Raw genomic sequence first — 12,991 nt, 5'->3', positions numbered from 1 at the left:
TCTGGTGATTTAGAAAGGTGCACTAAGTGCCACCCTCATTTACTGACTGTAGTCTACTCTCCCTGTCATGGGCTTAACATAGAGACCGATGGTGGCAGCATACAATGTTTTGAGAATCCGTAGTGTGACCAGACCATTTCTTCTGAGTCAGTGGGGTGAAAGCCTAATGGCCCACTAGTGTACGTTCCACTTCTGTGTACTCACCCATTTCATTGTGCTAACAACCCATATGTGTTGATGTGTGTAGCCTGTGTGTATGGTGTGTGTTAGTTAGTCTGAGTAGGATCAATTTTAGGATAACCCTGGCTTTGAATAAAATTGAGGTGCAGGTTGCGTTCCCAAAAGAGGAAGTGTATTGCTCAAATTCTGGAAGCCAGAGGGAGACCTAGACACTGAAGTGAAGAGAGTGGAGCCACTGCTGCTTACATATTTGGTATGGCCTTTAACCACATGCGCGCGGCGGTGTTTCCCGCTGCGCCCTGAAGTTTTTAAAACCCCGCGGTTAAATGAGCAAGGGGCTTCTATTTAGTCTTCCGAAATACTGCCATTTTGTATATGGTAGAGGTGAGGTCTGCCCTTTTGCCTATTCCTGATTACTTCTTCAGTTGGGCTGATGACAGCGAAGTGCAGAAACCCCACACCTCTTTGTGCTTCTATTGTGAGTGCTCTAGGTTGGAAACTACCCTGTTGTGAGAAATCTCACTCTATACAAAGGGTGTGTTTGGAGAAGAGCCTGGAAAGGACATTGTAAAGAAGAACAACCCTAACCCAGTTCTACAGTTTCGGACCGCAGATACACATCTTCTTTCTGCCAGTTGTGTTTAAAGGTTGGACCCCATTATCTCACTTGGGTTCCATTTCCAAGAACTCTATGGCATAAAGTCAAATGCCCTGACTGAAGGAAGGGAGTATTCCGCAGAGTATCACTCACCTTTCCGGCTCCAAAATGGCATTCACTTGTCTGAGGGTTTGAAGCTGCCTTTTAAAGCTGCTCTGCAGCTAGTCTGGTTTATGTTTTCTATGTATTTCCCTTTTCCATCACAGCTGTTTCTTCCTTGATTCTTTTCTGGCTTTCCCAATCCTTTGTGCTTCCTGTTGTATGTGATGTTCGATGTCAGTTACGTTTCATGTTCTTTTACAATATAAACACTTCAGTCTGGTTGGGTGTGCATCGCTACAAAGCTGTGTTCCTTTGTATGTTTCTTCGCTTCTGCCTATTGCTGATCCTGACACCTTGCTCTTGTAGAATTGCACTATTGGATTTCGGACTCCTGGTCTTCTTCCAGTATGGAGATTTTTTACACCTTTGGCTTTTTCCTCCTCATAAAGTGGCAGCTTCTTGAGGCCACCTGCCTACCACATATTCCAGTGTGTGATGACATTATGGCTTCCGGTAACACTCACCAGTAGATTGGAAGACCCGGACCAGATTACGGGTAATTGTAGGTTGTGATACCAATAAAGTTCTGACTATTTAAGGCATGGAACCAGGTGTAGACCTGGCTACTGGCATTCAGCAACAAATTCTGCTCTTTGCCAAGAAAACCATGTCGGGTCTTGTGACCTTCCTGTCATGAGTCCTTCAGAGATTGAAGTAGATTTTGGATGGCCAAAAGGGATGGAAGATTCTACTTTCACTCAGTTTCCAATGCCCCTGGAGGGTTCAGTTCACACTTGGAGTGGATTTAATTTTTCAAGTCCATCCCAACCCGGCCATCTCTATTTCAGCATTGTTAGATTCTGGTGGTTGCAGAATGCATATAAACTTGAGAAGTGCCCAGATACCCCAAATTACAGTCAGGAAGAAGTCCTCTCCAGATCATGGACTATCAACAGATCTCCAGTTACATCAGTTCTAGTGACTGCCATCACAGTTCTTCTCTGAGGCCCGATTCACAAAGGTAACTTACACCTTTGAGTAAGTTTACTACATTTCGGTATTCACAAACTTCAAGTGTACGGTACTACTAAAAAAAAAAAAAAGTACGTCCAGCACTACACATGGCCAACACTGGTACTGTAGCACCCTCGTAGAAAATGATGGAGGTATGGACTTGAAATAAAACCCCATCTGAAATAATATTAGGATTATTGAAAATAGTTATAAATTTAAATAAACTTTAAAAATATATAAAATAGTACATATTTATTTTGTAATTATAAATATTTTAAATACCTATTTTGAATTTAAAAAGTAAATAACAATAAACTGTACTAAAAAATTAAATTTCTGGCTGATATATTCTGCCTGCATGGGATTCCGAACACTATAATCTCAGAAAGGAGGTCTCAATTAATTTCTAGATTCTGGTGCTCAATTTGCTCTTCTGTGGGTATCCATCAATCTCTGTCCTAAGGTTACCATCCACAATATAATGGACACACTAAGAGGTTAACCAGAGTCTTGAATAGTATCTGAGGTGTGTCTGCAATGCCACTCAAAACAACTGGGCAAAATTATTACCCTTAGCAAAGTTCTTGTATAACAACTCTATTCACTCTGCTACCAAGTTTTCTTCATTCTATTGTATCCAGGGTTTCATTCCTTCTTCCTTCCTCCTGTCTACTTTTGTTTTACCTGCTGATATCCTAGAGAGACGTGTTTCTGAAAGAAAACTGATTACCCAGACTTTACAAGATTCTAACTTGCTATGAAGGCTAGAGCAAATAGATTAAGAAGACTGGTCCAAAATGTTAAGTTGGGAGAGAAGGTTTGGCTGCCATCCAGATTCTTGCCCACTCCAAAATTGCCAGTCAGATTGTGTCCTTGTTTTTTAGGTCTCGTGACCTATAATGCGCGCAAGCGCATTGAGGGATCGAGAATTCAAGTGCTCAAAATCCTCGTGAAACCACGGGCTTTTTGCTGCGGTTTTCATGAAGTTCACGTGGCCACAGGCGCGCGCTTTTGGGCCATAAACTTGCATTTCTCCTCCCCCTCCCCAGCCAGCTTCCCCCAGGCCGTAGCAGCACTCCTCCCACACCTTTGAAGTGAAGCTTAGCTTCACTTCAAAGGCCCCTGCTGCTTCACACCGTGTCGCATTTCTCCTCCCCCCTCCCCTTCTCTGCCTTCCCTCCGTCTTGTTGTTGTTGGCCTTCCTCTGCTCGTTAAGTGTTCTGTTTGGTTTACTTCGTGCATTAAACTTCGGCAGCTTCATTTGCCCTTCCGTCACGTAATCTCCCTTTGTCGTCCCACCCACCCCCACACTTCTGTTTTGTTTACTTCGTGCATTAAACTTCGGCAGCTTCATTTGCCCTTCCGTCACGTAATCTCCCTTTGTCGTCCCACCCACTCCCACACAACACTGCTTGCCCACCGCTCCGAGGTCGCTGCTTTTTTCTTTAAACTTAAATTATCGCTTCATTTGTAGTGCCGTCACTTAATCTCCCTGTGCAGTCTTCTCTCCATCCCCTCGCCCCTCCCACAACACTACTTGTCTGCCCGCATCACCCCTGCGAGATAACTGCTTTTTTTGTTTAATTTAATTTCGTAGATTGATATCGCGCTGGCAAGGCGGAGTGTAAGTGATTTTCCCAGAATCACAGGATGTTGAAGCGACGCCGAGACTAACATCGATCCCCAGCATCCGAGTCAGCCGCTCCAACCGCTGTATCACATCCTCTCCCTCTGGGGATCCATGTTATGAGTCTCCTTTTGTTGACAGCAGTGTCAGCAAAGACATGGTATCAGGTGCAAGGAACCACGTGGTTAGATTACATCAAAATAATATATCTGAAAAGAGAAACATGCAAATATAATATTTGATGGAATCTAACCAAGTTGTTCCTTACAACCGCTACCACGTCTTTTTTCCCACTGCTATATTGGTTAAAACACATGTGCGTGTCTTTCTGCATCTCGGACAGGTTGTTGTACTTTTGTGTTTGGTTTACATCTGTTGCCAGGACCTCACGATGAGCTTCGCAGCATGTACAATGCAGTTTTGGTTGTTTTTTTAATTTTGTCAGATGGAGTTAATCATAAGTTCAAATGCCGCTCAAGTTACATTGCTATATGCGAAGATCTCTGTTATTTGTGGTTTAGAGTCACTCATGCAGTCAATAAGATGGCCACATCAGAGCTCGACTTCTCGCTTCAAAGGTGCTGCTCTTATGTCAGGGGACTGAAACCTGGGTCCGATGTCAGCACCCTGAAATCCCTCAGTAGACGTTACCCTCATTGGCGCATGTGCAGTGCTCACCGCCAGCGTTACACATTCTCTAGATATATTTGTACCTCCACAACATATTAATTGACCAACATATTAACTGAATGTCTCTTTATTTTGCTTCCTTTGTAATGATTCGTTTACATTGCCACTTGGGTGCTGTCAATTCTATCTTAGAAACTGTTCCCATTATTTCCCTGCCTGCCGACTTTCTCCAGCTGTGTACCCTGTTAAGGCCGCAGCTGCTGCGTATACTGACTTGTGACGAAGTCACGCAGCAAAGGTAGTTGCTAATTGCATTTCATGATTGTTAGCATTGGCTTGGATGCTTCCATGACCTGATTGGCACTGATGTCGTGGAGCACAGCTAACGACTGCTCTGGTTTCCACACCAGAACGGAAACTGGGCATATTTCTCGCGAGGCCATCTCTCTTTGGGACAAGATAGTATCTTATTTTGTACAGACTGAGCTCTTAATTTTCCCCCTCTGTCCTCACACTGTAGAAATGGCATGTAGGTGCCTGGTACAAAGAAAGCTATATGCCTTATTACTATAATACTGTTCTTTTGTGAAGTTTTTTTAATGTATTGCAACCTAGATTAAAAACTTTTACCCTTGACAGTTTCTTAGCTGCTCTGGTTTTCAGTGGTTCGAAGACACCCTTTGGAGTGCATGATTGAAAATGGTGTTGCTGGTAGTAAGATCTGTATGAGAGGTGTGTGAGGTTTGGAAATGTGCTTTAAACATAGTGCGACAGCAGCGTTGCACATAAACATGAGATAATAAATAGTGTGACATAAGAGACAATGGTGTACATTTTACCTACGGTTATATTCAGGAATTAATAGTAGTTATGCAACTGAGCCTATTTTTAAGTGGTAAAAATTACTGAACAGTCGATGTACTGAACACAATCCACAGGACAGGTCTATAATTACGCATTGAGGCAAAAGTATGACATTTGGCCGTGTTTTTTATATTTTAATAGTAATTTCGATTATGTGAGCTGGCCTCAAGCACCATGAGCTGATATGTTCTAAAATGGATGCTAAATTTTTAATTTACTGCTTTCACATGTAATTTCTCTACAGAAAACATACAATATAATATTTTCCATAGGAGTCACTGTTGTATCTTAATATCATTCTAAAATGCTGATATAAGGAAATCACTAACTTACTAGAGTCCAATTTAAAAAAAATGAAAAAGTCTGAAAGGGTTCATGATTTGTCTTAATTATATCACTGCAGATCACAACCCTTGCACAAAAGTGTACAGGTATGATTGAAGGGGTAGATTAATCATTTTGTGTCTCTTTATAAAAGCAGTTGACATATGTAAGTGGCTCTGTTTTGTTATAGATTTAGTATATTTTGAGGACTCCAGGATCAAGAACAGTAGAATTTAGTGGCACATGTATCTGTATGAAGAGTTTATTGGCACTATGAACATTTCAGATAGACATCACGGATCCTTATTTAAACTGCAGACAGGGTAATGCAGTTACATTTATTTTGAGACCAATACAGCGCAGTGAACGGTGGCAGTCAATAAACTCAGAGCATGATTCATGCACTGCTCAAACAATTATATGGCACCACCAGAGGCTTCAGATTAGGCTGTATCTTTCTCCAATTTATAAGGCTCCAGCAGCTTTACAAAGAACCACAATCAATAGTAACAAGCACTGGCATTGCCAATAGGTCTCGCAGTAGGAAAGTTGGAGCTATTACAATTGCAAATAACAATGCCTTTTATTTTTGTTTTCATTTTCAAAACATAAAGGGCTTTGTCATTTACATAACCAATAGCTCCAACTTTCCTACTACGAGACCTATTGGCAACGCCAGTGCTTGTTTTGATAGCTTTGTGATAACCAAGCAAATAAATCTTGATGCCTTTTGCTCCGTCTTCCTAACTTTTGGAAGATTCACTCTACTTTTCATGGCTCCCAGATGAAGCCTTTTGTGCCTGGGGGTTCTCCTCCTTCTTCTCTTTGATGTCAAACCAGAGTATGTAGTTAGTGAAATCTATAACTAGATTTTAAGAGCTCGCTTACAATTCTTCGTTCACTGGAAGGGCTATCCTGCTTTTGAGCCTTCTTGTGTTCTACCTCTTTACTCCATGACCCGATATTGGTTTGTCACTTTTTTATGGTCTTGCCGGACAAGGCTATGACTTTGTCTGTGTGTATGGGGGGATAGGCTGTTGAAGCCATGGCGTCTCGGCTGCCTGGACATTCGAGATCACATTACATTTTGTCGTTCTGCTGTACCCATTTCTCAGAAAATGATGCATGAAGGCTGTAGCTGCAGGTTGTGAGTTGCATTCACCTTGGCTTGCCTTGCCCCGTGGTCCTGGGCTCCCTGTACTTGAAAATGGCTTTGCAGCTGCTTTTAAAAGCTGCTTTGCAGCTAATCCGGGTCAGATTTTTGCTCTTATTTTGTCACATGTTCCTACATGGTTGTTCCTACCTTGATTGCTTTCTTGTTTTTCCCAATTCTTTTGTTTCTTGTCATGTGATGTTTGATGCTATTTCTTGTTTCTTTTTCTTTTACTATATAAAGGCTTCAGTCTGGTTGGAGAGTGCATTGCAACAAAGCTGTGTTCTTTCCATTTATTTCCACGGTCTCTCCACTTGCTGATCTTGACTTCACTATCGGATTCCAGACTCCAGTTTTACTTCAAAGTGCTGAACTCTTAGTTCAGCAAGGTGTTTTACAAACTTTAACAAAGAAATGAGAGGAAATACAATCTTAAGAGACGTTCAAGTTTCAATGATATTCAATTCACTGTTTTCCGTGTGAACAGAAAAGTTATTTATGTTATTTTCTTCACAAACAAGTAGGCACAGCCAACACATTTCGCCCTACAAGGGCTTCTTTGGGGGGATGTATGACATTACAACGCATGCTTTTACCATGCATGCCTTTACAACGCATGCCTTTACAACGCATAGCGCTTAGGGGTGCTGGATAGTGAATAGTTTAATTTACTATTCCAACTCCAGTCCCCGTGGATAGTAGGGAAGGTGTTGGATAGTAAATTAAATCTATTCCCTATCCTAGAGCGCCCCCCAGCGCTATGCGTTGTAATGACATGCGTTGTAATAGTTGCGTCGTAAAGGCACTGCGTGGTAAAAGTTGCGTTGTAAAGGATGTTTCCCTCTTTGGGGCACTGTAATGGGTTTTCACTATATTTAAATCGTAAACGGAAACGCCAGCGCTCCACCGTAATTTCACTGATTCTTTGTTGAATTCCTAATCATTTAATCCTTCAAGGATTAATTATTGAACATATATCCAAAGAGGTAACCTTTGAATGTTGAGTTGGTATCAAGTCAATTAACACCACTCATTCAGCTCCAAGAATTCATAATCCTGTGTCGACTAAAGTATTAGTATTGGGTTTGTCGCAAATCGTAAAAGTCATTGAATTTTTCTGCTCACACGGAAAACAGTGAATTGAATCTCATTGAAATTTGAATGTCACTTAAGATTGTATTGCCTCTCATCACTCTGTTAAAACTTGTATTTAATTTATGACCAGGTAGCAGCTGGTCGTTTGAGGTGGGCATTACACAAGTTGTGACTTAGGAGTTACCATACTGGGTGGGGTAGTTATTTGTGCCTTGCTGCCTTTCTCTATCCTTAAAGGTGTTTTACACCACCTAGGAAAAATGGAAACTATGCCAGCATAATTCGCTTAATTTCAGGAATTTCATGTTATGTTTGTTTCTGAAACTACGCCATTACATCACTTCTTGTAATTATGCGCTATTCCCATAAAGTGTACAGCAAATTGCACAATTCACAGTGATTTGTATAAAAAAGTTACTGCAAGCTCACATGAACAATAGAACACAAGTGATTATTGTTTGTGGTACTTTTCTTTAAATACATCCTCGTGCCAAAAGTTGATGCAAGGAAGCATTTCGAGCTGGATATACTGCATAACAACAGATTTGCATTTTTCACAATTGTGCTTAATTTTGCTGTAATTTCACATAATTATGTAAAAGCAAATTATGCGTATTTCACACATCCCATTTTTTTAAGCCTTTGATTTTTTTTTCCTAGGAAGTTGAAACTTTTGGAGGACACTTGCCTACCACATATTTCAGGATGTGATGACATTGTGGCTTCTGAAAACAGTCACACGTACATTGAACTGTGGAATACCCAGAAAGGATTACAGGTAAGTTTGCAGACCTGAGCAAGCATGCAGACTACTGTGGTACCAGGGCTGGTGTCTATCTTACAGCCTATCTTCCAGAGGTGAAGGGACAACAGTTCTGGATCTCTTACTGGTAACTGGACGAGCTTTATAACTATCCTAAAGCACGTAGTAGCCTGCCTGCTTGCTGAGAGAGAGAGAGAAGGAGCTTGCCAATCCTGCAGGAGGAGGCTGTCCAGGAAGGAATGGGGTGCAGCAGTTGCCTGGTTCTCTGGGGTTCCCAGGAGAACTGCTGGAGAACGATCTGTTGGACTGGAGTGTGAGAGGGCCTGTAGACTATCCATAACGGTTCCTGATTAACTTCACAACGCCAATTGCTGGGGCACGGTTAGAGTTGTGATTTCAGATTGTGATTGGCCTGTCCATGGCCACATCTGTCCTAGCTGAATTTGGATAATCGTGGCCACAGCTTCCCATGCCCAAGTTGTGATCAGCCTGTGGGTGGCCACGGCATTCCTGAAAAACGTTTAAAACTGTCCAGTTCAATTGCATTAAAAATGTTCCTGTAATTTGGGCCCCCCGATTTAAACCTTCTACTTACCCTGCACATCCCTTGGCATGCCCTTTATACTTAGCCAAGTAGTTATACTCCTGTGTAGCGGGAAACGTTTCATCTGTGGGGATGACTGTATCAGGTTATTTCTCAATACGCTTTATAACCTTTTGTTAAACATATTTTTCTGAATTTGTTATTGTTACCATTGAAGAAGTGCTGACGGTGTAGATTTCTCCTTATTCCCATTGAGCTTTTCTGTACCCCATTTCATTTACAATCTCTGCTCTCTGGGTAAGCAGTTGCGATATGCCTCTTGTACTTACGATACTTTAAACTGGTTTAGATTTATTTCATTAAAATATAAAAACTACAGAGTCAATGTCTAAACTCTATGTTTCTCTATATAGGGTATCCATTTTATGACGCAGGTTGGACTGCCCTTTTTGTCCTATCATCCCCAACCTCCTGCTAATTAGCCTTTTCTAGTTTCTGGAGGTAAAACTTCAGATTGAACATATCCCACTGCAGGTGTATGCATCTTGTGTCACCTTTTCTTGGCCCGACAATCTATGGGGACTCTGTTGCTCTCTTGACTTATTGAATTTCATACGGTTCTCGATCTACCACCCTGCACTTAGGGTGTTGCTGGGTGCAACCTTTGGGTTCAGTGGATCTGTATGGTTTCTCTACCCATACTCATTCTTTGGTATCTCACTGATACTTTCATTCTGTTTTTTCCATGTGGTGTATATGCAATGGAATATAGTCTGACGTTTTCGGACGAAACAGTCTAAATTGGTTTATTATTTTTTTAGAGCCATATTTGGAATTCCTCCCTACCTGTCTCTGGTTTTAATCTTTCGTTTACCCTGAAGAAGGTGTTACCGTATCCATGGTGAAACGCATGTTGGCGCACTATGTGCTAGTTAGAGCACACTATGTGTTAGCTAGAAGGAACAAAAATACATTTGAAAGTCATTTTTGTTATACATATTTCATGCATTGTTTCTCTTATGATTATGCATAAACTGTAATGCTGAATAGTATCACACATACATGATACTGCATGAATAAGTGCCCATCAACATATGGAGACAATGGTACCCCTACATTTTTGTTGTGGTATGGAAGAGTGTGAAGTGTATGACGTATGAGAGGCTTTTGGGTAGGTGAGGACTGTCTTTTTTCTCAACTATTTTGCTATTAATTGTTATAATACGTTGCTTTGATACTTTATGAAAAAGAACTTAGATGCATGGCTGACAGTAAAAAACCAAGCGCCCTGATACTTTTAGATCTTTCAGCGGCGTTTGATACTGTCAGCCATGCACTGCTCCTGGACAGACTAGTTATGTCCGGGATAAAAGAACAAGCTCTCCAATGGCTTACGTCTTTTCTATTGGGGAGGACGCAGAGGATCCAACTAGCAGATCGTGTATCTGACGTTGGCGTCCTGGAATGTGGAGTCCCGCAAGGGTCCGCACTCTCGCCACTCCTATTCAACTTATACCTGCAGCCACTGATAGACTCTCTGGCAAACATGGGCTGTAAAGTCTTCAACTACGCCGACGATACCCAGCTGCTGCTGAGTATCGAAAATACAACATCGGCTCAGTCCATGGCCCAAAAGACATTGTGGTTTATAGTAAACTGGATGACATCTAATCTATTAAAAATCAACCCGGATAAAACAGAGGTCCTAGTAGTCTCAACCTCTGCCTCTCCCTGGAATGATCTGTTTTGGCCCCAAGAACTTGGACCCACCCCAAAGCCATGCCCCAGTGTAAAGAGCCTCGGTGTTAAAATCGACCAGGAGCTTTCGATGACCAACCAAGTATCCGCTGTGGTCGGATCATGCACCAACCTGATTAGGCAGCTGCGAAAGCTAGTCCCCCTGCTTTCCACGAACATGCTTCGAACCATTGTTTCAGCTACAATAGTCTCCAGAATCGACTACGGGAATGCATTATACCTAGGTCTTCCAAAAAACCTAATCAATCGTCTACAAGTCATCCTGAACGACGCAGCACGGCTAATCTTTGGATCACCTAGACGGACCCATGCTTCCCCTCTACTTTATAGGCTACACTGGCTCCCTATAAAGCAACGGGTTGAATTTAAGAGCCTGTGCATTGCCCATAAAGCAATTTATGGGCAAGCGCCGGCCTATATAAAAGAGAGGCTCGAAGTGTATAAACCCAAGCGAGCTCTACGATCCTCCAACTCCCTTCTGCTATCATGTCCACGCTTTAAAATGGCGACTAAAGGGGGCAGATCCTTTTCAGTCCAAGCCCCCACCATTTGGAATAAGCTACCGGAGGTGCTTCGTAGAGAATCTAATCTTCTCCGCTTTAGGAAATCCCTGAAGACATTGCTTTTCAGGGACGCATTTACATCCCTGCAAGATAGGCCGGCAATCTGCATCTCATTCACCCTTTCCTTGTTGCTGTACTTGGTCAGAAGCGCCTTTAGACCTGTCGGTGATTTGGCGCGATATAAAACCCAGATACAAATACAAATACAAAAAATGTGTTTGATGATAACTACAACTCTGAAAATAAAAAAATTAGTTATGTAAGCATCATGTATGTCTTTGGCTCTATCATTAATTCAGTAGTATGTACGAATAATTAGTATACCCATCAAAAAACTTAAGGGAGCATTTTGAGGTTGTTTTTCCTTTCCTAATGTTATTTCCCCTGGTTCCTCGCTACCTATCTGTTTTTTAGGGGCCCTCTGTTTATTGATACCTCATGGCCGCATCTGTTCAAGCGGTGATCAACCTGTGTGTGGCGCATCTACTTAAGCATCTGTCAACCCCTGCGAACACTGTAACTGCTGAGGTTGTGTTCGCCCCTTACGGGGCTGCAGCAACCAAATGTATGTCTAGTTTGTGAGTGTGCTGCACCTTCCAAGCGTTGGCAGGCCCAGTCGGGCTCTGTCGAGGAGCTGCCAGCCATAGTTGCGGTCTGTCCTTAAGGCCCCATGGTCCAGGACACATTCCATTGGTCCAGTTGGGAATGTACTATTCAGAACTGTCACCCCCTGTAAAGGAACCAGAGTGGGTGCCATGCTGCATGTAGACCCACACCTGAGGTCGGAGACACAAGAAACTGCTGGCAGATGAGCCACCACTCAGTCAGAGTGTGAGTATGAGCTAGATGCCACATTCAGAGAGACCGACCTATCAGGACTGATTCCACTCAAGAGTGATACCACAATAACCAAGACTGAGTGCACATTCTATTAGGGGGTGATTCAATCTGCATCTGTGTTACATTCATGCTATTACTATTACCTAAAAAACAGAAGGTTGGGCACCCAGAACTGGGTAGAAAGGCAGGGGACCGTGAGAGAACAGGGAAGCCGCCAGCCTAATAGAGCGCAAGGAGACAAAATTGTTTCCGTTATTAGTAGCGTGCAGTATTGTATTGAGCTCTGAGAACCCCAGCTACCTCCATGAGAAGCCTGTGACTGCTCACCTCTGCTACCACTGAGAGTTAAATGCGGAAAGGGTTGTAATTGGCCTAACTTGCCGAGCCGCAATACAGCAGATCCGAGGACATCAGAGGCAAGCAACCTCAACATCCACATTTGAGAGGCAAATTAAGCTTCATATCTTGGGGCCTCAAACGGGTCTGGCACTCGTATCCACTGGAAACACATGAAGACTTAGTGAAGTTATGAAAATGTCTGATTTAAATAAGAGGAGGACCAGTGAGCTGTTTATGTCTGCGGGACACTTGAAATAGATTAGTGAGCCTGACCACAAGGAGAAGACTAGGGACCATATAATTTCTGCTGGTGGCATTCAAAACTGTGCAACTGATACTGTCTGCAGGGAACACAGAAGACAAGTGATACATTGATTGCTAATTAAATAATAAAGATGTCTCCATGTAGGATAGGGGTGCTAGGCATGCAAAATGTCACTGATTCAGATTCATGACTACTGAAGGGATACATATGTATGATTAGAATACAGGATTGGCTAGCAAGCTGAGGAAGATGTTTTTGGGGGGTCTTAGAAAAGAATAAAGAGCTGAAAAAGATATCTGCTGGAGGCATAAGTAGGATCAAAGAGATGAAGG

General features: G+C 42.4%; 2 protein-coding genes across 8 annotated transcripts in view; one reads left to right on the top strand and one right to left on the bottom strand.

Moving 5' to 3' along the window:
* The window catches only part of SHANK3 (SH3 and multiple ankyrin repeat domains 3), a 2,381,185-nt gene that overhangs the window by 134,911 nt on the left and 2,233,283 nt on the right, over nucleotides 1–12,991 (bottom strand). The window lies entirely within an intron of this gene.
* The window catches only part of LOC144820423 (uncharacterized), an 858,373-nt gene that overhangs the window by 450,249 nt on the left and 395,133 nt on the right, over nucleotides 1–12,991 (top strand). For all 7 annotated transcript variants that reach the window (XR_013607811.1, XR_013607785.1, XM_078677936.1 and 4 more), the window contains exon 4: nucleotides 8,248–8,365. Coding sequence is in view for 5 of the 7 variants with exons in the window: in XM_078677936.1 (XP_078534062.1) it covers nucleotides 8,248–8,365 (118 nt within the window). In the remaining 2 variants the exon portion in view is untranslated. The remainder of the gene's footprint in view (nucleotides 1–8,247; nucleotides 8,366–12,991) is intronic.

The sequence above is a fragment of the Lissotriton helveticus genome, chromosome 1_1 (genome assembly GCF_964261635.1).
Source record: "Lissotriton helveticus chromosome 1_1, aLisHel1.1, whole genome shotgun sequence".
Lineage (NCBI taxonomy): Eukaryota > Metazoa > Chordata > Amphibia > Caudata > Salamandridae > Lissotriton > Lissotriton helveticus.
The sequence above is the reverse complement of the archived record's forward strand: the minus strand, read 5'-3'. Positions and strand labels throughout refer to the sequence as shown.